Below are 26,185 nucleotides of genomic sequence, written 5' to 3' on the forward strand. Positions count from 1 at the left end.
TACAGCCTTTATGGAAGGAGGAGAAAAAAACCCATAGCAGCTGCCACAAAAGCATAAGAAATTCAACGCCGTCCCGTCATCAACCCCCTCTTTCTTCGTGATGAGGTTATAATTTAAGTAAATGAGGTCCTTGAATCGAGCGCGGAGCCGGGGCAGCTGTAAAGGTTTAGGAATGGAGAGTCAAGAGGTAGGGAGGAACAGGGGGGAGGGGGGCGACGGTTGAAGAGAAGCCCTCTCTGTCTGCTCCTCTGAATACCCATTTTTGTCTTCCGGTTTGCCGAAATGTAACGTTTTGCCTCTTTTGTAGTCCACGAAGGCTTCAATTTGGCTATACATTTATTATTTTGACCTTTGGCTGGTAACTTTTCCTTTAAGAGGGGAAGTTTTGTGTAGAGATTTCAATGTGTTTTTTTCTTCTTCTTCTTTCTCCCCAATTGTCTTGAATATAAAAGAGGACCTTCTTCTTCTCAGAAGATGAAGAGGGGGTAAATAAAAGCACCTAGGGAGAAATATTCATCAACAAAAAAAATCAATTAGTCTCTGGGTTTGAGAAGCGGCGTGAAGAATGGAGGGAGGGCGCGATGGAGTTTAGTAGAGTGACAACATGAATTCTTACCCCTTTTAATCAGATCCTGCATGGTCCTCGTCAGAAAGCCAACAAGAACGATGGGCTGTGCCTTTGTATGCACAGGCCAAGGTATTGTGACTTCTCGTCAAACTTTGGAGGCCGTTGCTCACTTTGTCCTTCTGATGAGGGAGAATGAAGTTTAGGATTGAGATGGAATGTTGGAACTTTGGTAGAATTTCAAACACTTTCAGGGTTAACCGTTTCATGGTTCTTCATCTTTGGGGGGGGGGGTCACATATGTCACCGAGACGATTGAACGGTGGAACCATAGAGAATGTATTTGTCACTGCTGATGACAGGGCCGGCCCTATAATGGGGCAGACTGGGGCAATTGCCCCAGGCGGCACTTTAGAAGGGGCGGCACTTTGCCGCCCCAAGCGCTTTTTTTTTTTTTTTTTGAAGCGGAGGAGAGAGAGAGGGGCACCGAGTGGTTTTCGCTTACCCGCTCAGCGCCCCTCTCTCTCTCTCCTCTGCGGCGAGTCTCCCTGTTCGGTCCCGGTGCCGGCTTGTAATGCAGAGCGCCGGAAGTGACGTCAATTTCCGGCGCTCAGCATTACAAGCCGGCACCGTGGCAGAGCAGGGAGACTCGCCGCAGGACTGTTTAAAGGTAAGTACCGGGGGGGGGATCGTAGATTATGGCGTCGGCGGGGGGGGGCGGCGTTTTAAACTTCGCCCCAGGCGGCGTTAAGTCTTCGGCCGGCCCTGGCTGATGATAATTAAAGATAACCTTGGTAACCAAACTCTTCAGAAATACTTCTACTGGATTGTCCTTCAACATCTTAACGTTTATGAAGGACTCACACACCCTGCCAAGACAATTCATTATGGTAATGCTAATGAAGTCCGTCCCACCATAGGCTTTCATTAGTCAGGGCGTTCCATCAGGGTGATTTAGACAGAGTGTTTCTATTGTTTAGCACAGGTGTATGATAATGGTCCTCATCAACAGTCTTGATGTTCAAGGGTGGCTTGTTTTGTAATAAAAGACAGAGATTGTCCATGTAACTATCCGACTACATGCCGGGAGATTTTGCAACACACCCTAATGTTAGTTGAAGGTTCTTCTAAGGATGTGCTTACCAGCTACGGAGGTCTCAGCTAGTATTTTTTCCAGTACCCATATATTGAGCAGTCTAACCTTGTTAGGTAAACCTGTCTAGTTCTTAGGGGACAGAAATGGAAACCATGGTGTAGATCTGTTGCGTTGGCTTCAAAGGGTCATGGCTCAGGGACATGTGTTGGGCATTCACCAATGGCCTTCTGTTCACCATTGTGGTAAAGAGCCTTATTTGAGTGTTTTTGGCCCTTTTGTAGCCATTCTCCGCTGACCTCTATAACTAGCAAGGTGTTTTCACCCATCGACCTGACTCTCTCTGAATGTTTCATGGGCTCCATTCTCTGTAAACTCGGTAGGGGGTGAAAATCCACCACTTCTACAGCCATCAAACTTACCCAGGGAGATCTTGATTCTTCGCCTTTCTAATTTTGGGTCAGCAGCATTTAAGCCTCTTCACGGCGTTCCTGTGCTTTCTATATGGAGCATACACAAGCTTGCAATGCCCACCAACAACGGACAGCCTTTTTTACGGCGAGTCCCCCGCTTGGGGGCGTCTCAAGTTACATTACAAGTTACATCTCGTGCCATTGCAGAAGAAGAACCTCCATCGACATATCAGTCTGATCCTTCCTCAGGACTGGAAATGGAACCAACAACCTCACATGTATGTTTTAACTTTTATGGGCCTTGTCAGTGGGGTCCGGTTGGTATCCCTCTAGTCACAAGTGAACAAGGAGGTCCACGTCCGGACTCAGCTTTTCACTTGGGTTGAGCCCCCAAAAGACCCCAGAAGGGTGAAATACCATAGAAAACAAGGTTGAGAACCTCACCAAGAACAGACAGCTGTTATACACCCCAAGTTTATTTAAAACGAGGAGAGATGTTAGAACACAAGGCCGTAATCTTAAACTAGAGGGTCAGAGACTTAGATGGAATCTTACTTTACGGAGGTGGTAGATAAATGGAACAGCCTTCCTGCAGAGGTGGTAGAGAATGGCATATGGCTACTGAATCCTGATTACGGTCTGAGTCCTGGATGGGTCTGATCCGTCATCAGATTCTGATAGACTCAGAAACCATCCTGAGCTCCTAGAAAGAGGGACATCATGGGAGGAAAGAGGGGCTCAGGCATTTGGGTGAGGGACTGGACAAGCTGAACAGGGACACTTGGGAGGTTGTATTGGTATTAATCATCTTGTGCATGTGCGGTAGTAAATCTTTAAGTCAGGAGCCTTCAGCAGCAGATGTGATTGGCTGTTTGGGGAGGGCCCATCATGCCCATGAAGGTAAATTATCATATTAATAAACCGGGGCGCCGTCCGTCCTGAAAGGAAAAGGGGGATTTTCAAGCGCCTGTCCTGTTTATTCACCAAACTATAAGGGCCCATTAGCCCTCGCACAAAGAGATAACAAGCGGGATTAATTCCGCCCCAACAAGGGGTATAATAGGCATTGAATAATCTGATTTGCCCTTTAAAGGTATAAGCCCCCCCCCCCAAAAAAAAAGGCAGAGAAGTTAAAAGGCTGAGCTAATGAAAAGAAGGGGGTGTAGGACTCAACAAAATAGAGGGAGGGGGGTCAATTAACCCTGTAAACTCAGCTCAGAGTCACTCAGTCCTACTAAAGATTGTCATCTGTCAACAACGGTGATATTGAGCCGAAACAGAATAAGATAGAGATTCGTATAAACTTATGGAACCTCGGAGGTCTCTTTCTCAGTAAAAACGTGACTAATTGATGAACTTTTCCCACCATGCAGAGCCGTTTATTGCTCTCTCGTTCTTTAGATGACATTACATTGCCCCCTTCTGGTCAATGTCTGCATTCCACTGCTTTACACGTGTTGCATATATATGCATATATATATATATATATATACCGTATTGGCTCGAACATAGGCCACACTTTTCCCCCCCACTTTAGGTCTTTAAAGTGGGGGTGCGGCCTATATTCGGGGTCAGCAGGTAGCAGGTTTAGGATACAGATCCCCCGCAGCGGTACAGGGGACCTGCATCCTACCGTCTGATACGCTGACAGCCTCCCCTGCCAGCACTTTCCACGGGGGGGGGGGGTGCCGGCAGCAGAGGTTGGTTACCCGCATCGCCGCAGCCGGTGACCGTCCACACGATGCGTTTTAGCTCTGCCCCCAAGACTTACCAGAGCAGACTCACGGGTGTCTTGCGGGGCCGGCGGGGGACATCTACGCAATACGCGTTGTCACGGAGCTGGCTAGTCCGACCGACTACCTCCGCTGTCTTGTGCTCCCTTAGCCTGGGACAACACACTTTCCCCGGTTCCCCGGTCACTAGCCGAGACTCAGTGTAGGGTAAAACCAAACGAAGACTGATTTATTTCTCACACACAGGACTGGATATATCCAGCAAAACACACATTAACATAAAACAAGATATTGGGACACAAACCGCCCCTTAATCTGCCTCCCAGAGACAACAGGGGCAGTAACGGGATTAACAATACAATAGGGGGGGGGAGACTGATTTACCGTATTTGCTCGATTATAAGACGAGGTTTTTTCCAGAGCAAATGCTCTGAAAAATACCCCTCGTCTTATAATCGGGGTCGTCTTCTAATCAGACCCCCCAAAAAATGGCTGGGGCCATGCTGCTTACCGGTCGCGAGCAGCGTCTCTTCCGTTAGAAGCAGGAGGACAGGAAGCTTGTAGCTTCCTCACAGAACTCTTTCTCCCCCTCCCTCCTCTGGGGGCGGGGCCAGAGAAGTTGCTGGTACAGCCGGTCCCCTGCAGAAGTCTTCGAGTGAGAGATCTGCAGTTCAGGTAAGGGGGTGGGGGAGGGTTTTGGGGTAAGTATGTGTGATTAATGTGTGAAGTATGTGTGATTAATGGAATGAATGAGTATTTAAATGTTTGTGAATGAGTGTGTGTGTGTGTGATAGCATGGATGTGTAAGGGGGGTGGGGGTTGTAGCATGGCATAGGGAGGCTGTAATCCCACTACTATCATCCCCAGGTTCCAGCATGTACTGGCTGCCTTGGCTTGATAGGAGTGTGATTGCTGTTAGCAGCAATCACACTCCTATCAAGCCAAGGCAGCCAGTACATGCTGGGTTAAAAGGCATATCATGGGGCTGAGTGGCATATAGGGGGTTAAAATGCATTTCTGGACCTCCAGAAATGCATTTTAACCCCCTATATGCCACTCAGCCCCATGATATGCATATATACCTCCAGAAATGCATTTTAACCCCCTATATGCCACTCAGCCCCATGATATGCCTTTTAACCCCCTATATGCCAGAGTGGCATATAGGGGTATAAGGCATATCATGGGGCAGAGTGGCAAATAGGGGGGGTATAAAGCATTTCTGGGGGCAGAGTGGCATAACTGGGGGGGGGCAGGTTGGCAAATAAAAGGAAATTTAAAAAATATATTTACATGAATTAATATTTACTGGTAAAACTTTTTTTCCTATAGGGTCGTCTTATATTCAGGCTTTTTGTTTTTTTCCTAAATTAATATTTTGATTTTGGGGGGGTCGTCTTATAATCGGGGTCGTCTTATAATCGAGCAAATACGGTATATAACATTAAACTGAAACAATGGTGGTCACTCCCTGGTGGCAGATCCTGGCTGTCTGCCGGAGATAATCCCCTCAGCCAGTGATGAGATGATACTGCTGGGGGTAGCCACAGAAGCCTTTACAAACCCAGGGCCCATCGTCAATAGGGAGGAGGCTGGCAGTCAGGCTTCTCCAGTGGTCCCAGTGATGGAGGCTTCCGTCACACGCGTATACAACTTCCGGAATTTGTATACGCGTATTGCGTAGATGTCCCCCGCCGGCCCCGGGGGGGGGGGACAGTGGCAGCATATCTCAGGGGGGGGGAGGAGGAGGAGGACAGTGGCAGCATATCTCGGGGGGGGGGGGGGGAGGACAGTGGCAGCATATCTCGGGGGGGGGGAGGAGGAGGAGGACAGTGGCAGCATATCTCGGGGGGGGGAGGAGGAGGAGGACAGTGGCAGCATATCTCGGGGGGGAGACAGAGTGGCAGCATGTTTTTTTGGTGCTTTTTTAAAGAAAAAAACGTTTTCTTTAAAAAAGCACCAAACTTTTAGGGTGCGGCCTATATACGGGGGCGGCCTATATCCGAGCCAATACGGTATATAGTCTCATCCATTCCAAGTGTCCCTGCTTAATACGACCAGTCCCTCTTTAGTTCCCAGATGACCTGCTTGCTGAACATGAGGGCATCGCAGGGTTCTACAGCGATGTCCACATTGTCCCCTAGGAGTCATCCCCTGAAACCCTCGTAAGCGGGTTAACCAGATTTGGTCAATTTTTTACGAATCTCCAAAAACGAGGAAGAACCCCCAATGAAGCCAACGGAGGAGGAGGACTAAGAATTTTCATTGGGCGCTTTAAGGCCAGTAGTCACCCATTGACTTTAGGTAGATATGAGAGGCCACAGGCTACGTTTTTATTCTGGCGGCCACCAGCGACAGACCAGGTGAGTATGGAGGGGTGTCGCCAGCAGCCCAGGGGGCATTTGCTTGGTTCTCTGGGCCTAGCTGCAGGGGACCTGGATCCTCCTCTCTGGCAGCCGGTGGATGCTTCTGTCCGGCATTTCCTCTGGGGCTTCTATGATGGAGCGTCACATGACCTTCAAGTGCTCAGTCATAGAAGACCCGGCGGAAGTGCCGGCAGCAGAGGTTGTGTATGCGCATCGCACAGATGCCCACCGGCTGCCCCCACTAGACACCAAGGAATCTGAAGCACGGGGGACAAGTCTGGGGATGCATTGGTAAGGGGGTGGGGCAGAGTGGCATATCCGGGGGGGTATAAGGCACATCAGGGGGTCAGAATTGAAAGCCGTGGGGCAGGTTGGCAAATAAAAACAAAAAATGCATTTTTCTCAATCATAGTTTTTATTAAATATGAAAAAATAGTTTCAATGTGAATTAATATTTACAAACAAGGGGTTAATTCCACGCGTCCGCAAGTCGACCAATCAGTAAGTGCTCCCGAGGCTACTGGTCGGTAAACTTTGCCTTTCTCCCCTCCCCAAAAGCCGCCATCCCCTCCTTGCAATCGTCCTGCAAAGAAATAAACAAACAAAGCAATTATCGAAGGGGTCTCAGATTCAGGAGCCGCATGCCTATCCCGTGCGTGTTTATGCTTAATCCCGCTCACTGGATTAGCCTTTACCACCTCTGCTGGGAGGCTGCTCCACTGATCTAGCACCCGCTCAGTCAACTTTCTTACATTGCATCACTGTATGCTAGTAATATAAGGAAACCCTCCCATATGGCGTGAATTAAAGGGCTAGGGGGCCACTTTCATTTTGGAAATTGGGCCCCCTAGCCTGGCACGTTTAGAAGCAGCCGCCGCGACTCCTTTGAACATGTTTAAATACCATTTTTTTTATTATTCTTATTTCTTAAAGAAATCTTACTTTTATTCCAAGTCTTATCTAGGTGCTTAACCCCTTAAGGACCAGGGATTGGCCTGGGTCAACGGCCAGAGTGATTTTTTTTCATCTCTGATATGGGGTTTTTTAAATGTCGATTTTTTTGTATTAAAAATAAATATAAAAAAGGAAGGTTTTTCTTTTATTTATCATTTTAAACAAAAAAGGTTTTGATCTGTGATCATCCCCCCCCCCCCCAGAGTACAGTGGTACTCAAAGATTGACCGACACTGATGATAGGAGTTGTAATCCGGGTTTAAGTCATGCCCCCCAAGACTGACCCCCCCTCCTCACCTGCGTTAACCGCTTCCTTTGCCATCGATACGATCAGCTTAGAGTTGCTGGCTATCTTCTCCGCGCAGCTGATCGCCTCTTCCACCACTTTATCCGCCGGGAAGACTTTGCTCACAAGTCCTGCGATGACATCATATCGAAGCAACCTGCTTTACATTCTGTGTATATATATATTTATTTAAAAACCACATCTGACATTCTATTCCTTTCCTCTGAAGGCTTGTTCTACGGCAACAGCCTATCATTGCCAGGGTTTGAGTCACTTGACAATCGCTAATGGTAAAAAAAATCTGCCAATGATGTAACATTTTAAATTAAAACGGATTATTTCAACAATGACAAAAAAAACCAAAAAAAACCCATCATGAATAAATAGAAATACAAAAAGAAATGTAAATTAATAAAAATTAAAAAAAATAAAGAAAAAATAATAAAATACAAAAATATTAATAAAAATTAAAAAATAATAATTAATATGTCCAAACACAGCTAAGACCCCATATTGCCATACCAGCTTCTTTTGCTTCCTGGGCCGCGATGCAATCTCCAGTGAGGATCATTTCCATTGCAAGAGACTTGCCCACCTCCCGCGCCAGTCTTTGCGTCCCACCAAAGCCTGCGGGGGGGGGCAGAAAGGGGTCAGACTCCCACCCAAAGCGCCAGCAAGTAATAAGAAACAGCCTGATTTTCTCATGTTTTCGGCGTGTGGTCTTCCCCCCGACCAAGATAAAAACCTTTAAACCACGGGAATTTATAGTCTATACATATGCTGGCAGTTTGGCCAGCACAATGTATAGTGCAAAGTGTACCACTTAGTCAGCGAAGCCCGTATAAAGGTACTGTTTCATTATTTGTAGTCTTTTGAGGGAACGAGTGGGGGGGGAATGTAAAACGCACCAAATCAGGTAGTTTTACATATAAAAGGGACGGTCCAATGTGACGCCAGCTCTAAAGAAGAACGCTTATTAAAATATTATGAGCCAATCAGTGGCAGGGAAGGGCTCTCATAGAAATCAATGGGAGCGCATTCCTCACATGATGGGGGTCTGAAGAGGAAGGGGGGGTGTATGGCTCCTCCCACCACTGCCTATAGGGTGCTAGCCCCACACGCAGCTAGCCTACCTCGCTTAGTTAGTGTGTTGGGGGCAGGGCATATGTGTTTGGCATTACCCATTCACTGCCTGGTTCCACCCAATCCAGCCCTTTAACACGTAATAAAGCTGGCCACACCTCCCCAACACCCCACCCACAAAGAGCAGGGAGCGGAGACTGGCCCTGGGAAATTCCCATATATGGTAACTTTCCTGATTTTTTTTGGGGGGGGGTCCAAAATGTTATATTATCTTTAATCATAAATGAATCAATGACATTGGTCAGAAGACCGGGTAACAGACACAGTACCTGGGATGGTGCCCAATAAAATTTCTAGTTGCCTGAACTGTGCCTTTTCTCCTGCATAAATAATGTCACACATAATAGCCAACTCAAATCCTATGCCAAACTATGGGGAGGAAAAAGGAAAAACAGTCAGAAATCAAAACTATATATATATATATATATATATATATATATAGGGCTGCAACAAAGAATCGATAAAATCGATAATCGATTATTAAAATCATTGTCAACGATTTTCATAATCGATTAGTTGAATCGATTTATAAAATTGGCTTTTTCAGACCAAATGCTCTGAAAAATTCCCCTCCTTCTATAATCCGAAATCTAATAGCGATCGGATTATAACACTAGAATCCAGATCCCCCGCAGCGCTGCAGGAGACCTGGATTATCCTCTCTCAGCTGGTGGGGGTCTGTGCAAAACGCACAACCTCCGCTACTTCCCTTCACTTCCACTTCTACGTGCCCCACCAGGGGTTAATATATCAACAGAAGAAAAACGGGACAAATAAGCACCACTGGGTAAGCTAAGCCTGGAGTATTATTTTTATGTTTATGCTTATTTGCCCTGTGCTTCTTCTGTTGATATATTAACCCCTGGTGGGGCAGGTAGAATATTTTTCGGGATCTATTAATTATGTGCATTCTTTAATTTGTGTTTTTTTATTTTTTGATTGCTGTAATATTTGATTGTTTGCATTGTCCATATATTTATATATATATATATATATATATATATATATCTATATTTTATTGTGTATTATCTATATTTTTGAAAGCATATATTTTTATACCTATTTTAGCGCTGTCAGTTTTTCTTATATCAGGGGGGGTATAAGGCATATCAGGGGGCACAGTGGCATATCAGGGATATAAGACATATCGGAGTGTATAAGACATATCAGGGGGCATTGTGGCATATAGGGGGGGTGTAAGGCATATAGGGGCTATAAGGCATATCAGGGGGGCACAGTGGAATATCAGGGGACAGAGTGGCATATATTGGGGGCTATTAGGCATATCGGGGGTAAAAGGCATATCGGGGGACAGAGTGGCATATAGGAGGTATAAGAGATATCAGGGTGGCAGAGTGGCATTTAGGAGGGTATAAGGCATTTCTGGGGCAGAGTGGCAAGCCGGGGGTGAGATGTGCATAACTCGGGGCAGGTTGGCAAATAAAATATAAAGAGGCATTTTTCTCAATCATAGTTTTTATTAAATATGAAAAAACAGTTTACATGAATTAATATTTACTAGTAAAACCTTTTTTGGTATTTTGGTAAAACTTAATTTGAGAAATAATGTGTTTTGGGTTCTTGTACCTTTTTAAAATATAGCTTTAATTATTATGTCAGTAAAATAAGAAGGTGGATAGAGAAATGGCATTGTGATAAAGAGAAAAAAGTGTTAATGACACATCTTAATGTAAATTATTTTTTATTTTAAATAAAGAAAAAAATTCTATATTTTTTTTTTTTGCCCGATTAATCGAAAAAAATAATAATCGGCCAACTAATCGATTATGAAAATAATCGTTAGTTGCAGTCATATATATATATATATATATATATATATATATATATATATATAATTACACACATATACACTATACATAGGCCCACTTTAATTAATGTTCTATGTGTAGGTACTGCGTGGCTATACAGACATAATGCAGTGTATGGCGGACCCCCCCCCACTCACCGCGTATCCGTTGACAGCCGCGATGACGGGCTTCTTCATAGAAGAGATGTGGTTCCAGTGAGCGAGGAAGCCGCTGCTGTACCATTCCTGGAACGTCCGGTTCTGCATCTCCTCGATGTCGGCTCCACCTGGAATAGTAAATAAGAGCATTAAAATGTAAAAGTTCCACATAAGGCCCATCCGGCCCCCCGTCTAGATTCAGGAGCCATATGCCTATCCAATGCATGTTTAAATCCCCTCGCTGTATTAACCTCTACCACTTCTGGTGGGAGGCTGCTCCACTTATCTACCACCCTTTCAGTAAAGTTATTGGTACTATGGGAAAGTACTTATTGGCGTTAATTCTTCGCTTTAATGTTATATCCGCTTCTTTTCATTTCTAATCAGCTAACTAAACCATATTAAACGGAACGGTGAACCACTGTAAACAAGACTAATGTGTCACAGGTGGCTAAATAAACACTCAAACATAAATTATAGATATTTATTGCTGCTTTTGTGCCTGGAAAAAAGAGAGATTTCCGGAACCCACGTTAAACGTTTAGCGCCAGCAGATTCTCCTGGTATAGGGGACCAGGACGGCGCCCAGCGGAGACGGGACTTTGATTTAATTTTTGTGTCTGTCCCTTTAAAAGCATTCCCGTCACCCGTGGCAACTGAGAGCATTCCAGAGCTTTACTGCTCTTATGGTAAAGAACGGAGGGGGCTGTAGACGTCACTGACCTGAAAAGGCTTTCTTGCTTCCTGCGATCACAATGGCCCCGACCTGCGGGTCCTCTTCGAAAGCGTCCAGGGCCTGGTTCAGTTCTGTCATCATGGCATCGCAGAAAATGTTCTCATTCTCGCCCTTGTGCTCCACCAATATGTACTGATAGGCCGGACCTGCCGGGGGACATGTAAAAGATATATACGTCATTCCATCAAGCTGCGGACCCCGCGGACCCGCCACGCAAGAACGCAGATTTAATTTTCTGGCGGGGGTGGGGTGGTTAGAAGCATGGGCCATTATTATGAATTCTTATGGGTCATCAAAATAGGGACTGTCTCTCCCAAAAAGGCACACTTGGCAGGTATCTAATCATACATTATATATACTCCTCCTGATCTTTTACTCCAGTACTGAACAGATAATAAACTAGCATTACCCATCATACAGCGCTACAGAATATGATGGCGCTATATAAAACAATAAATAATAATAATAATAGAAGCTAAAGTGTGTACACTCTACAGAAACTTGTCCAATTTCTTGCTTAATATCTATAAATTATACAGCATCCTGTTTATGGATCTCGGTCTCGCATTTCGGAGCCACAAAAGTCACAAATAAAAATATAACTTAAAAATAATATTATTATTCATTAGTCCTTTTGATGGTCTGTGTTTCTTAAGTTTGCATGGCTGATAGCGTATACAGGGGCTAGGAACATAGATGGGATGAATCAAGGTGTATATACCGTATTGGCCCGAATATAGGCCGCACTTGCGTGTGCCGGCACGGGAGATTGTCTAAGCGCATCGCGCAGACGTTCACCGGCAGCGGCAATGTGAGCGTAAACAGCCTCCGCTGCCGGCACATCTGCACGATGTGCTTTAACAACCTCCCTTGCCGGGAATTCCCACAGACCCCCAACATATACCGTTGGAAAGGTAATCGCCTCACCATACCGGTATAAGGCTTGTAAAAGAAAGAATAAAAAATATTAAGTTAAAAAATGAAAATGTAAAAAAAAAAAAGTAAAAAAAATGATTTCGGGGTCTCTAAAGGCAGATAAATAAAGATCAAAATTGCCCAGAGACCCCCAAATTAAATGATCTAAACATAAACTAATGTAACTTTAAAAAAAAAAAAAAGTTTAAGTATTCTAGCAAAATGACCACTGTGGTAGCCAATGTTACCACAGTGATCATATAGCTATGAAAAAGTCACATTCCCTTTTTAAAAATGGCCGATACTATCATGGGGTTAAATTTAGCCAATGGTAGAGGAAAGAAATTTTTGAAATCCTGATGAACTTTAAATATATGAAATATTACTAAAATCAGCCATTGGCATATTGGGGTAAAAGGCATAAGGGGCATGGTGGCATATCAAGGGTAAAAGGCATATAGGGGGCTTTAAGGCATATCAGGGGGGCACAGTGGCATATAGGGGGCTATAAGGCATATCAGGGGGGCACAGTGGCATATATGGGGCTATAAGGCATATCAGGGAGGCACAGTGGCATATTAGGGGACAGAGTGGCATATAGGAGGTATAAGGGGGCACAGTGGCATCTCTGACATATAGGAGGGTATAAGGCATATCTGGGGGCAGAGTAGCATATAGGGGTATAAGGAATTTCTGGGGGCAGAGTAGCATATAGGGGGTATAAGGCATTTCCGGGGGCAGAGTAGCATATAGGGGGTATAAGGAATTTCTGGGGGCAGAGTAGCATATAGGGGGTATAAGGCATTTCCGGGGGCAGAGTAGCATATAGGGGGTATAAGGCATTTCCGTGGGCAGAGTAGCATATAGGGGGTATAAGGAATTTCCGGGGGCAGAGTAGCATATAGGGGGTATAAGGCATTTCTGGGATAGAGAGGCAAGCTGGGGTGAGATGCCCACAACTGGACAAAAACAGTTTACATGAATATTTACTAGGAAAGCTTTTTTGGGGTTCTTGGCTTTAATTATTATGTCAGTAAAATAAGAAGGCAAATCGTGAAATGCCATTGTAAATTATAAGTTTTTATTTTAAATAAGCGAAACATTTGCATATTGTTGGGGTTTTTTTTACCCGATTAATCGAAAATATAATCAGCCCAATAATTGCAGCCCTACACTCAAATTTTGTCCTAGAGATACATGCAGCCCCTCATTTGAAGCTCCAAGGGGTGTAGTTTCTTGAAATGTGTACTTTATGTACCCTAATTTAACTTCCCAGATGTCTAGATCTCTTTAACTTCAGATATGGCAGATTTGACAATCTTGTTAAAAAATTGTCTTAAAACTTTTAGGGGTGATGCCTGCAATTAGACAGCTCTAGGCAGCTGGGAAGTTAAATTATGGGACAACAAGTATACATTTGCAGAAACTACACCCCTTGGCGCATCAAATGAGGGGCTGCATGTATTAGTAGCACAAGACTGGAGACATAAATGAACTTGTCTCTTTTAATATATTTTGTTTAATATAAGTGTGATATTCACTTATTTGCTGTGCACGGCAGATTTGTGATACAAATAAGACCTCATTTGCTGCGGCTGGTGGTGTAGTTTCTAAAAATATATAGTTTTGTTGGCATATTTTAACATCCCGGGCAGCTAGAGCTGTTTAACCCCTTAAGGACCGGGCTCATTTTTCGTTTTGTACCCTGTGGGACCGAGGCTGTTTTAATACTTTTGTGGTGCTTGTGTTCAGCTGTAATTTTCTCCTCACCCATTTAGTATACCCACATAAGTTATAGATAGTTTTTTTCAGGACAAGATGGGCTTTCTTCAGATACCATTATTTTGATCATATCATCTTATTTACTATAAAAAATAAATAAAAAAACATGGTGAAAAATTGAAAAAAAAACACATTTTATGACTTTTATTTGAAAAATCTTTTACTCACCTAAAAAAGCAAGTAAAAAAACTAGCTAAATAGATTCTACTACTTGTCCTGAGTTTAGAAATACCCAATGTTTTTATGTTTTTTGCTGTTTTTTGTAAGTTATAGGGCAATAAGTACAAGCAGCGTTTTATGATTTCCAAATCTTTTTTAACAAATCTGGTCAGTCTGCCTCCATCTCCTCTTTGGAACATCTTTGAAGTCGGTTAACTCTGCCAAACCATATATTAACTTATTTAACCCTGCCAAACCATATATTTTTGAAAACTAGACACCCCAGGGTATTCCAAATGCTGTTATTTTAACCCTTTCCATGCACCAATTATACAACTACACTTTGTCAAACTTTGTAATAGTAATTTTTTTTATTTTTTTTTTCACACAAATTGTACTTTAGTTATAGATATACAGGTTCTGGTATATGCCACTGTCAAACAACACCCCAATGTGTGTTCAGGAACATCTCCTGAGTGCAGTGATACCCGACATGCATGGGTTTGTCGGGTTGTTTGAGATTTAAAATGCCACATTTGGGAAGTGCGCTTTTTTTCTCCATTTTGGTCAGTCTGTACCTATGCCCTATCTTTGAGCTCGGCCACTCCAATTTACCCCATCAGCCATTTTTTTTATATATTAGACACCCCTTGGGTATTTGAAGTGCTTTTATTTTAACTCTTTGTTGAGATTTTTGAGAAATTTTAGCACTTGCTCAAAATAATAAACTTTATTTTTTAATTTAATTTTATTTTTTTAATACTTTTTTTATATTTTTTTTACACATTTTGCTGGTACTGGATGGTTAATCTAGTGACATCACTGCATAATTATTTTTAAATGTTAGCACATTTTTTTTTATTTTTTTTTTCCATTTTTTTTTTTTTTGAATATTTTACTAATCACATAGTGATTAGAAAGCTGGGCTCCATTGACTTGCATAATTGAATGCAGTACCTGTATTCAACCAGCAAGTGGAGCCAGTTCTCTAGAGGGTCTGGAGACCCTCTAGCGAACTTTTTCGTCTTTATTGTTTTATTTCCCGGGCCGCCGCCATCTTGCTTGATGGCGAAGATCACCGGCAGCGGCGGCTGTGACCGCTCTCCGGAGCGGTCACAGCCCACCCAGAGGTAAGTGTTTGGTGTCGCTGGATGCCTCCTGATCGAGGCATTCCAGCGACACCATTTAAGTTTAGGAGGCGATCAACGCTTTTAAAACGGGCGTCCGCCGCCATACAATGTATGGCGGCTGTTGACGCACCGGGGAGGGGCCAGACATGGCCCCCGATGCCGATCTCGGCCTTGCTGAATGCCTCGACATCGAGGCATTGCAGCAAGGCCGTTTAAGCGAAGAAAGTGATCCTTGATCACTTTCTAAGCTTATTTAATTTTTTGACGGTTCAGGACCGTCAAAGGTCATTTAGTGACCTTCTTGTTATGATGGTCCTGAACCGGCAAAGGTCGCAAAGGGGTTAATAGACGGCGGCCATGCATTAAATGTAAAGATGTCTTTTGTGATAGTCTAATAAATTGAACTTTTAGCAATAAAATATTAGAAAAACACAGTCTACTGTTGTCAATTTCTGTTTATTTTAGACCGGTTACCTGCTACAAATATCTAGCAACACAGCTTTTGATATTAGAGTTTTTCGAAAAATACAATTACAAACTAGTTTTTATTGAGTCGGAAGTAAAAAAAAAAAATACACACTTTTCCCCCCATTTTTGGCTTTATTTTGCAAACCTAATGAGACGTAGACGTATCAAAAAGGCATATTTGGAATCTGCTGGGTGTGCTGAAAAAAAACAACAATATATGGTTTTCATAGTTTATTCCCAATAAACGTGAAATGCACCAAAATGCCGAAAACCAGCTTAGCACCCAGGGTGGGAAATGGCTTAGCAGCCAAGGGGTTAAACACGAACATTTCTCCGAACCTTTTGATGAGCCTATTTGATCCGGCCCGCTTGTGAGTGGATCTTACACCATATTAAAGTCTTTTTTATTTCCACATATCGCACTATTATTGTATTTGATTTTTTTCCCCGATGTATTTGCGCTCCACGATCTGCCGTTCGTTTCTTTGAGGACGAGTATCGCTGGGAGCTGCTTACTTTTGGGAAGAACTATATTCATTTTTATTGAATTTACACGTGGAATTTCGTGTTTTTTGCTTTCTTAGAAAATATGAATATATATAATATAAAGATATATTAAATATATTATATTAAATATTCATATAGACAGGTCCTCCGGATTCTAATTTATAATATAAAAATGTTTATATATGTTAGAATTAAAAATATAAAATAATATTTACAATATTTGTAAAAGATAAATTATAATTTATACACTGAATTAAAAAAATAAAAATATAACTCATAATGAATAAAATATAATTTACGATATTATTTTAATATAAACTTAAATAAAAAAAATATAACAAAAATATAAAGTTAATATAAGTTATAATTTGCAATATCTTAAAATATGAATTATAAATTAAAAATAACACTAATAAATGATATTATAAATTACATTTATGTAGAGAAAATATATATTGGAGTTAACGTTATTTACAGTATTTTATACCCAGCTCTTCTACTTAATATGACATAAATCGCACAACCTTTTCACCCCTAACCAATAACGCCTTATTCCTCCAGTCCTTAACTGTTCCCTAACAAAGGCTCTCCTCACTTATCACCTCTTCCTTTTCCCGTCTACAAGATTTCACTTGAGCTGCCCCATATCTCTGGAATCTAAAACCCACTTCTTCAGAGAAGCATTCCACCTTAGCTGCTAGAACTTCCTTGTCATTGAGACAACCACCACACCACCTCTCACCCTTTCTCTATGCCTTATGTTTGTCACCCATTCCCTCAAGATTGTAAGCTTGCGAGCAGGGATCTCTCCACCTAATGTATCGGTTTGTCTTAGTCTGTCAATTCTCGTCTTGTCATACCCTTTGAACTTATGTATTGTATTAAGCGCTGCGTAAATTGTTGGCGCTATATAAATAAAAGATAATAATAATAATAATAATAATAATAATAATAATAATAATAATAGCCGCGGCCGGGTGATTAAACGTTTTTTTTATTTTTCGGAGGATATGATGGTTCTGAAAATAACCTTTTGTGTGAAGAATTAAGTGGGAAAGCACACACCAGAGGCGCTCCAAAACCCACGCCCCCCCCTTCTCACTTGTTGGGGGCTGCCTTTTTAGCCTTGGGCTTAGCGGGGCTTTTGGCTGCGCTGGGCTTTGTGGCCTTCTTAGCTGGGCTCTTGCCAGCTTTCTTCACCTTAACCTTAGGCTTCTTGGGACTCTTGGCAGCGGCCGACGGTTTCTTGATCTTTTTCGGGCTTTTCTTCACTCCTGCAGGGGCTTTCTTGGGCGACTTCACAACCTTCTTAGAGGCTACTTTTTTAGGCTTTACGGGAGTTTCCTTCTTCTTTGATGTCTTCTCTTTGCTCTCCAGCTGCTTCTTGTTCAGCTTGAAAGAACCAGAGGCACCGCTGCCTTTCAGCTGGATCAGGGTCTCTTTAGACACAAGACCCTTGAGAGCGAGCTTCAGGCGGCCGTTATTCTTTTCTACGTCGTAGCCGCCAGCAGCGAGTGCTTTTTTAAGAGCTGCGAGAGACACTCCGCTGCGCTCCTTGGACGCAGAGACTGCTTTAACAATCAGCTCGGAGACACTGGGACCGGACTTCACAGGACGGCTTTTTGCAGCTACCAGCTTCTTCGGCTGTTTCTTCTTGGAAGAGGTTTCTGCCGGCGGAGGCGCCGGGGAAGGAGTCTCTCGGCCATCTCAATGCCTGGATCCCGCCACGAAAGAGCTGCAATCGCACGTAAACACGGGGTTAAACCGCCAGAAGTTTGGCTTTTATAGACGAGCTCCCGCACATTCATTGGTTCATGAGCAGTAGCCTGTGAGTCTATGATTGGATGCAGTGGCGGAACTACCGGGGTCGCAGGGGTCGCGACCGGGCCCCGGCGGCAGGGGGGCCCAAGCCAAGGGGCCGGCCGAAATCTTTTTTCCGTTTTTTTTTAAATAAGGCAGGGGCGTCCAACATGCGGCCCACGGGCCAAACGCGGCCCGCGAGTCCTCGAGGTGCGGCCCGCGTAAGATTGGCAGCCAGGGCAACCGATCTTACGCGAGCCGCACCTCAAGCCATGCTACTTACTTGTGGGAGGGTCTTCTGGACTGCACAGAGGAAGCGGAGTTCACGTGACATCCTACTTCCTCTGTGCTTTAGCAGAGAAGGCAGAGGGAGGCCGCGCCCCTGCTGAAGTCTGTGAGCGGCATCGAGGAGCTGCAGTGCAGGTAAGGGGGTGGGGAGGGTGTTTGAATGAGTGTGTGTGATTGAGGGAATGAATGATTATATGAATAAATGAGTGTGTGTGTGATAGCATGGATGTGTAAGTGCTGGAACCTAGGCATGATGGGACTGTGATTGCTGTTAGCAATCACACTCCTATCATGCCAAGTCAGCCAGTACATGCTGAAACCTGGCCAGCTGCCCCCCTTGTGTAGTGATGCTGCCAGCAGTATGGGGTCTGCACATCACTTACAGCCACCCTGTTGTGACAGGGCCAGGCTAGCTGGCTCATGTGTCATATGAAGTTTAGCCGGGTCACGGAGCACTTTTCTGTTCGGTTCCGTATACCGTGACCCGGTAATATTTTAGATTGTGTATTATTGTGTAACCGGCCCAGAGACTGATGTGGCTTCAGCTCCAGCCTTCAAAGAGACATGACCCATGCACTACACATTATCATTACGGCACTGTGTATAAACTGTTCGAACACCAAATAAATGACACGGAGGCACATTGGATTTAGAATTGGCCACGGCATTTATTTACTAAATGCCGCGACATTGTTTATTACTCCAAATTTAACAGTATTAAAGAAATGTACACGTCTTAAAATTCTGAATTTAAAACTGAACCGACCATAACTTAATGGTCCTATAGACGACACCAGCCCCGCCAGATACCACCGGTCGTTGTAAAACTCATGACACGATGGGTCGGGGCAATAAACACCTTGAATGTAGCAAACCTGTATGGGCATCACTCTAACATCTAACATCTAACACAACATGAATGTATGCCCATACCACAAAAGATCAAGGTCTAAAAACCTCTGGATCACTCCGCCAGATCCCAACGCAATCCACTGCAGCCGTCCTCCGCTGAACTCCTAGACTCGGGGAGGGAGGGCGGGAATCTTCTCTCCTCTGTATATCAGTTTGAAATAATAAATATGGTTATTTACACATAAGTTTATACAGTATATTTTCCCTCCAAAATAAATCCCACCCAGGTGATACTGAGTCGCTGACCGATGTTTGACCCCAAATCCTCCCCCAGTTCCTTCCTGAGTGCATGGCTGGGTCATGTAACCCCTTCTGCCTATACGTCTCCAGGGGTCTCTATCCTATAATCTGGCTGGGGCTCTTAATCAGCCAACACAGCCCTGTCTGCCCAGACGGCACCCGCACTACAGGGGGGATAACACAGGTGGGGGAACCCATTGTATTCTGTAATCCCCTCACCTGATGGGATTTGTGATGGGATGTGGCTGATGGGATTGGGGGTTGGGTTCGGTACACATTGCATTGAGATTGTATATAAATTCTGTGTGTTTGTAATAAAGAGAGTTCTTCTTGGTTTACTACGAATGGTGGTCTGGATGATCCGTGGATAGCTGAGTGCGATCCGTATGAGGGACTGACTGGTGATTCCTCAGCCCTCAAACAGGGGGACCCAGCCTTGGGTACGGTGACCCTGTAACACCTGTACCAACGTGTATTGGCTGACTTGGCATGATAGGAGTGTGATTGCTAACAGCAATCACAGTCCCATCATGCCTAGGTTCCAGCATTTACTGGATGGATGTGTAAGTGCTTGAACCTAGGCATGATAGGACTGTGATTGCTGTTAGCAATCACACTCCTATCATGCCAAGTCAGCCAGTACATGCTGAAACCTGGCTAGCTGCCCCCCTTGTGTATTGATGCTGCCAGCAGTATGGGGTCTGCACATCACTTACAGCCACCCTGTCCCAGCGTGTATTGGCTGACTTGGCATGATAGGAGTGTGAATGCTAACAGCAATCACAGTCCCATCATGCCTAGGTTCCAGCATTTACTGGATGGATGTGTAAGTGCTGGAACCTAGGCATGATGGGACTGTGACTACTGTTAGCAATCACACTCCTATCATGCCAAGTAAGCCAGTACATGCTGAAACCTAGCTAGCTGCCCCCCTTGTGTAGTGATGCTGCCAGCAGTATGGGGTCTGCACATCACTTACAGCCACCCTGTACCAGCATGTACTGGCTGACTTGGCATGATAGGAGTGTGATTGCTAACAGCAATCACAGCGAGCACAGTCCCATCATGCCTAGGTACCAGCATTTACTGGTTGCCTGGGTATGATAGGAGTGTGATTGCTGTTAGCAATCACACTCCTATCATGCCAAGTCATATTGCTAATTTTGTCCAATTGTGTGTTACCTACTTTTATTAAACATGTGAGTTTTTATTATTATTTTTGACATGGGGGTCATTTTCGGTTTTGGCTAAGTGAACCCTGAATGTTTTGGTCCAGAATTTTCATTTTACTTCATCCCTAGAATAAATCTAGGGAATCCAGAATTTGTAGTCGCAAAACTTTCAAGGCCCAGAAATCAGTGAGAGGAAGAGTAAAGGTTTTGTGTCATTTTACTTTATTTTAATCTGCATATTTTATTAAAGGCCATATTTTTTGTCACAGTGAAAAATGAGTGCGGCCCGCGCACGTATACAATTCTGATGAAGTGGCCCACTGCAGAAAAAACTTGGACACCCCTGGATTATGCCCTTTGTACATGCGCCCCTTTTTCTTAGATTTTTTTACAGATATGATTCAATATGTAAATTGAATTTGTTGAAAAAAAATTGTTGGGTAAAAATCATGTTTTTTGGAGGGGGGTGAGCGGGTGGGGGGGGGCCCTTAACAGAGTCTCGCACCCGGGCCCTGAGGCGTCTAGTTACGCTCCTGATTGGACGCCGTTTCTGAAACCTCCCCATGCTGCCGATCGCCGGGGCATCGCTGGATTTGCATTCAGGGGGAGTTGAAAGGAAAATATACTTACCGTTTGCGCGTAAAGTCTCATCACACTTCTAATTCAAAGCAGTTAAATTTCCTACACCGTGCAGCCCCACCCCCCCAAAAAAAACAAAAACTGCCAGGGAACAGCACCCAAGAGGTGTGAAATAATAAATAAATAAAATAATGAATACAGATAATTAATAAAATAAATTATTTAATTTCACCTATTAAAGATTAATTTACCCTTAAACTTAATCTATAAATTTATATAACCCAATCATTATTATTAATTATTATATTAAGAATAGCCTAATATTTATACATTAAAGAATAACATTAAAAATGATGAATATTTTTAACTAATAATTATCAATTAAATAATTTAAAATAAATTGTATTTCTACTGCTAGTGCCTGGCTGCCTGCCGGTCTTAGGACTCGTAGTTGACAGGAGTTTACTTAGGGGTTATTTATTATTAACGTATTATATTATTTATTTATTATTCAAAATAATAAAAGTAATTATTAAGATTAGGTTTTGTCTTATCAGGACGTTTTATGTGCGAGAGTGTGTTTGTGTGTATTAGCGCGTGAGCATACGTCAGTGAGGAAAGGGTTATGCGTGAGAATGTGTTTGTGTGCATGCACCACTGTGTATTAATGATGTATATACTATTTCTTTAACGTGAGTGCGTGTGTATAGAACTAGAAAGGGAAAATAACAGGAAAGATCCTTGTGAATTGTGTGTGTGTGTGTGTGTGTGTGTGTGTGTGTGTGTGTGTGTGTGTGTGTGTGTGTGTGTGTGTGTGTGTGTGTGTGTGTGTGTGTGTGTGTGTGTGTGTGTGTGTGTGTGTGTGTGTGTGTGTGTGTGTGAACTCTGTAAAACACAGCTTTACATCTATGATCATTTAGACTGACCTCTGTATAGTAACACACAGACTGACTTATGACTATACGTTAATATTGGGGGCCCAGAGCAGCTGACTAGCGTGCCCCCCTCCCCCTGCCCTGTAATCAGCCCTTCGAAGCCTGTATTTTTGTGACAGGGGGAGCCGGCACCAGACTTACTGAAGAGGGCGGGGCTTCCTTTTCAGCAGCCGGCACCAATACAGAGACAGGGGAGGGACTATCTAGCCGTCTACTACCTCTCTCATTCTCCTAGCCCCTCCCCCGAGTGTCTGTTTGGATCAACCCCTTCCTTTCTTGTGTCTTCTGGAGATCCCAGATCTGCTCAAGGCAAGAAAAAGTTGGAGGAGGGAGAGAGCGGATGGACGTGAAATTACATTTTTAATATATTTTTTAAATAACATTTTAAATGGATTCCTGCCTTGAATAGGGAGCCGAGTCCCGCTCCTTAGGTATTTAGTTTCTTGTTGAGTACTTTGATGGTTTTGGCAGCAGTCCCGGTGTTCTTGTTGCGGTTTGGCAGCAGTCCCGGTGTTCTTGTTGCGGTTGGGCAGCAGTCCCGGTGTATTGATTGGTTGCGGTTTGGCAGCAGTCCCGGTGTATTGATTGGTTGCGGTTTGGCAGCTGTCCAGGCATTCATTGACTTGGTGTTGTGATAAATGAATGCCGGCGAGGAGAGGGTGCCGAATGTTAGGTTAATACGTACGTGTTTGTTTTGTATGAAATATATAAAGAAAAATACGTTATTTTTGCAGTTGTAAAACCTTTTTTTTTTCTCAAGCATAATTAAGACATTCAGAACGAACAAAATACGTTGCAAACGTTCCTTTAATTGTCACGTAACAGGAGGGGACGCTTCTCCGTGCGGATTGAGAAAGCTCACACAGCTCCCTGACTGCGACTCGGATGATGGACTGCCACGCGGGGGCCACTCTCCCACAGCTTCCTGACGGCCACTCGGCCCCCCCTCCAGAAAGCCGCTCGGGAACCCCCACCCACAACTTCCGGACTGCCACTCAGGGGCCCCCCTTCCACAGCTTCCGGACTGCCACTCAGGGCCCCCCTCCCAAGGATTCCAGACTGCCACTCGGGGGGTCCCCTCCCAAAGCATCCGGACTTCCACTCAGGGGGCCCCTTCCCACCGCTTCCTGGCCTCATAATGTGTATTTATACCAGCAATGTATTATATATATAAATAAAGTTAGTTCCATTTATATGTGATGGCTCAGAGTAGTAGTAGTGTTCGACAACTAAATAATGGATAATAAATTACACTGACGTACTATATACGGTGCTGCAGAGTATGTTAATGTATTCTGTTACAGTATTATATAATTGTGGCATATTTGTTACATTGTGCATTCTATTTGATAATGTCATATATATATATATATATTCATTGTCGCTTCCCAATGTTATTTCTTTGATTTACTGTAAAAGTTATGCCATAGTTAGTAAAGGCAGACAGATGCCCAGACTCTTCTTTAATTCTGTGATCAGCCCCCAGTTACCCCTGCATTCCTGTGAAAATATGTTGTCGTTCCATGTCAGTAATGTCACAGAGCTGGCTAGTACGACCGACTACCTCCGCTGACTTGTGCTCCCTTAGCCTTGGACAACACTCCCTTCCCAGATTCCCCAGTCACTAGCAGTGTAGGGTATATAAAAATGAAGAACACTTTATTTTTTACACACATGGCTATATATAGCCAGCAAAGCGAACATTAACATAAACAGTCAGGTATTGGATTACAACGGCTACAGAACCGGCCCCCTTAATCTGGGTAATTTGGACTCCCAGGGGCAATAGGGCCATTAAAGTGATTAACAATACAATGGGGTCCCCACCTCCACTATATATTACTGGCCAACATTTCCAGGGAAAAGAATGGTTTGGCCGGTGTCAGACAATTCTTGCGTGAAAAGAGTTAAAATGCTAGCGTGTTAAATGTCCATGGGTTGTCTGTTTTTTTTTTTTTTAAATGTATGATTTGATGGGTAAATTGAATTGGCCGGGTTCAACAATGTCCCAAATAACACGGGGGGCAGTGACCACACGTCACATTTCCAATTTGAAAAATGCACACCTCTCAAATGTGGCCTTTTAACCCCCCAACAAACCCGTGCATGGGGTTATCACTGTACTCAATAGATGATATTGAACATATATTAAGGTACCAGGAACCGTAAAATCATACCTGAAGTAAAATGTGTGCGGAAAAAACACAGAAAAAAATACTGCAAACTTTGATGAATGCTGGTGATAAAATGTGTGCATGGGAAGAGTTAAAATATCAGCATTTGAAATACCCTGGGATGTCTAGTTTTCAAAACTCTATGGTTTTATTTGCTATACGTGTAAAAGCCCTTTTGCCCTCAAACAGCCAGGAAAACCCCTTAAAGGGCAGAATCACTGTAGTTGGGAGATGTTGCAGAACACATATTGGGGTGTTGTTTCATCACACCTCACCCCAATACCTCATTTCAATCACTGACCACTCCTATGACCCCCAGCCATCACATCTAATGCCGATTACATCTAGCCACTACACATCACACCTCGCTCCTGCCACACCCAGCCATCACGCATCAGAACCATGATACCCAGCTTTTACACATTACACCTGGGAGTAGATGGCTAGATAGTCCCTCCCCTGTCTCTGTATTGGTGCAGGCTGCTGAAGAGGCTCCCTCTTTTTGGTCTTCTGGAGATCCTAGTTCTAAGTCTTGGGGTAAATGGGCATATTCAAGGTTATTGCCCCTAGTCTGAGAGATTGTAACCAGGTCTCACAATCTTGGGTGAATGGACAGATTCTTTGGGTTTTTACCCCAGTATCTTAGGTAAATTAGCAAATTATCAGTTTAAATGTCTTGGGGTGAAATAGGCAGATTCTATAGAGTTTTACCCCAGTTTCAGAATCGCGGGTGAATACACAGATTCTTTATGTTTTTAACCCGGGCTCAGAGTCTCGGGGTGAAATGGCAGATTCAGTTTTTTCAGTGTACTCTTTGGGTGTGGCTAGGAAGTGGGCGGGGCTTTCAAAAAAAAAAAAACACTCATAAAAGAACCTTCTCAAAAACTGGGTGTGGCTGCTTAAAGCCATGCCCACTATGCCATAAACCAATCATTCCTGGTGTCCCGTCAGCAGCCTCATTGTGATGTCATAAGTAGCACAGGGTATCAATAGAGTGTGAGACTGGTAAACTGGTCATTGCTCAACAGAGCAGGCGACAGCGAAGATGTGCAAAGCCCAGCGCGATGTATATCTGAGCCAACTATTGTGTTTGGGGTACATTGGAGCTTTTATACTCCTCTGTATCATATTATTAATACGCAAAAAGAGAGAAGACTCTGAGAGACATCAACATGGATCCGGACACCATCTGCACCTTGTGCATTCTCTGGTGAACATCAACAACTCCATGTTCCAGATGAAGATGGAACACAGACGGTCTATGTCTTGTCTTGTGGATAGAGTCTCAAATCTGGAAGAACATCTAAATCCAGAACGTGACTACAGCCGGAGGTATGAAAACCAGTCACCGAGACACCTGAGAGAGCATCGTGCGACCACCGCGAGAAGCTATCAGGTGTCACCTGATCGCATATCATGGAATTATTTCAACCTGGCTGAGGAAAAGGACTATGGCCTGTCTCAGGAGAAAAAAGAGCTCCAGGCAGTTATCAACAGCCTTCGTAGGCAGAATGAAGAATTGATAGAGCGCCTAGAAGACATGAGCAAAAAAGTCACTTTTATTCAAGAACTAAAGAATTCCAAAGACTTACAGACTGAAGACCTGGAAAAGAGACTTTATGCCATGGAGATGTCCGCATCTGAACATCTTGATGCTGCTGAAGACCTCACGATTGAACTGTTCAAAGCTGAATACGCCAATGAGGACCTCATTGAGGACAACATTGAGTTACACCAACAGCTATCTGCTGAGAAACAGGACAGGGAGAATGTGGCCAAATACCTTGAGAAGTTTGAAGATGCTGTTGGAGCAATGAAAGCCTCTCTTCTAAGAGATGAACAGCTGAGCAATCCAGTTAGTACTCAACT

General features: G+C 43.7%; 2 protein-coding genes across 2 annotated transcripts; both read right to left on the bottom strand.

Moving 5' to 3' along the window:
* Positions 1 to 5,852: 5,852 nt before the first annotated feature.
* On the bottom strand, positions 5,853 to 11,435 carry LOC149274189 (enoyl-CoA hydratase, mitochondrial-like). The gene is made up of 6 exons (XM_089505711.1): positions 11,243 to 11,435; positions 10,520 to 10,647; positions 8,823 to 8,922; positions 7,933 to 8,037; positions 7,422 to 7,541; positions 5,853 to 5,944 (listed from the first exon to the last, which is right to left on the bottom strand). The coding sequence occupies exons 1-6, from the start codon at positions 11,433 to 11,435 to the stop codon at positions 5,853 to 5,855; spliced, it is 738 nt and encodes a 245-aa protein (XP_089361837.1).
* Positions 11,436 to 17,314: 5,879 nt separating this feature from the next.
* On the bottom strand, positions 17,315 to 24,720 carry LOC149274190 (histone H1A-like). Its single transcript, XM_089505712.1, has 2 exons — positions 24,681 to 24,720; positions 17,315 to 17,883 (listed from the first exon to the last, which is right to left on the bottom strand). Exons 1-2 carry the CDS (start codon positions 24,718 to 24,720, stop codon positions 17,315 to 17,317), a joined length of 609 nt encoding a protein of 202 aa, XP_089361838.1.
* Between the last annotated feature and the right edge of the window lie 1,465 nt (positions 24,721 to 26,185).

The sequence above is a fragment of the Sceloporus occidentalis genome, unplaced genomic scaffold (assembly GCF_023333645.1).
Source record: "Sceloporus occidentalis isolate IW3139 unplaced genomic scaffold, rSceOcc1.0.p SCAF_344, whole genome shotgun sequence".
NCBI lineage: Eukaryota > Metazoa > Chordata > Lepidosauria > Squamata > Phrynosomatidae > Sceloporus > Sceloporus occidentalis.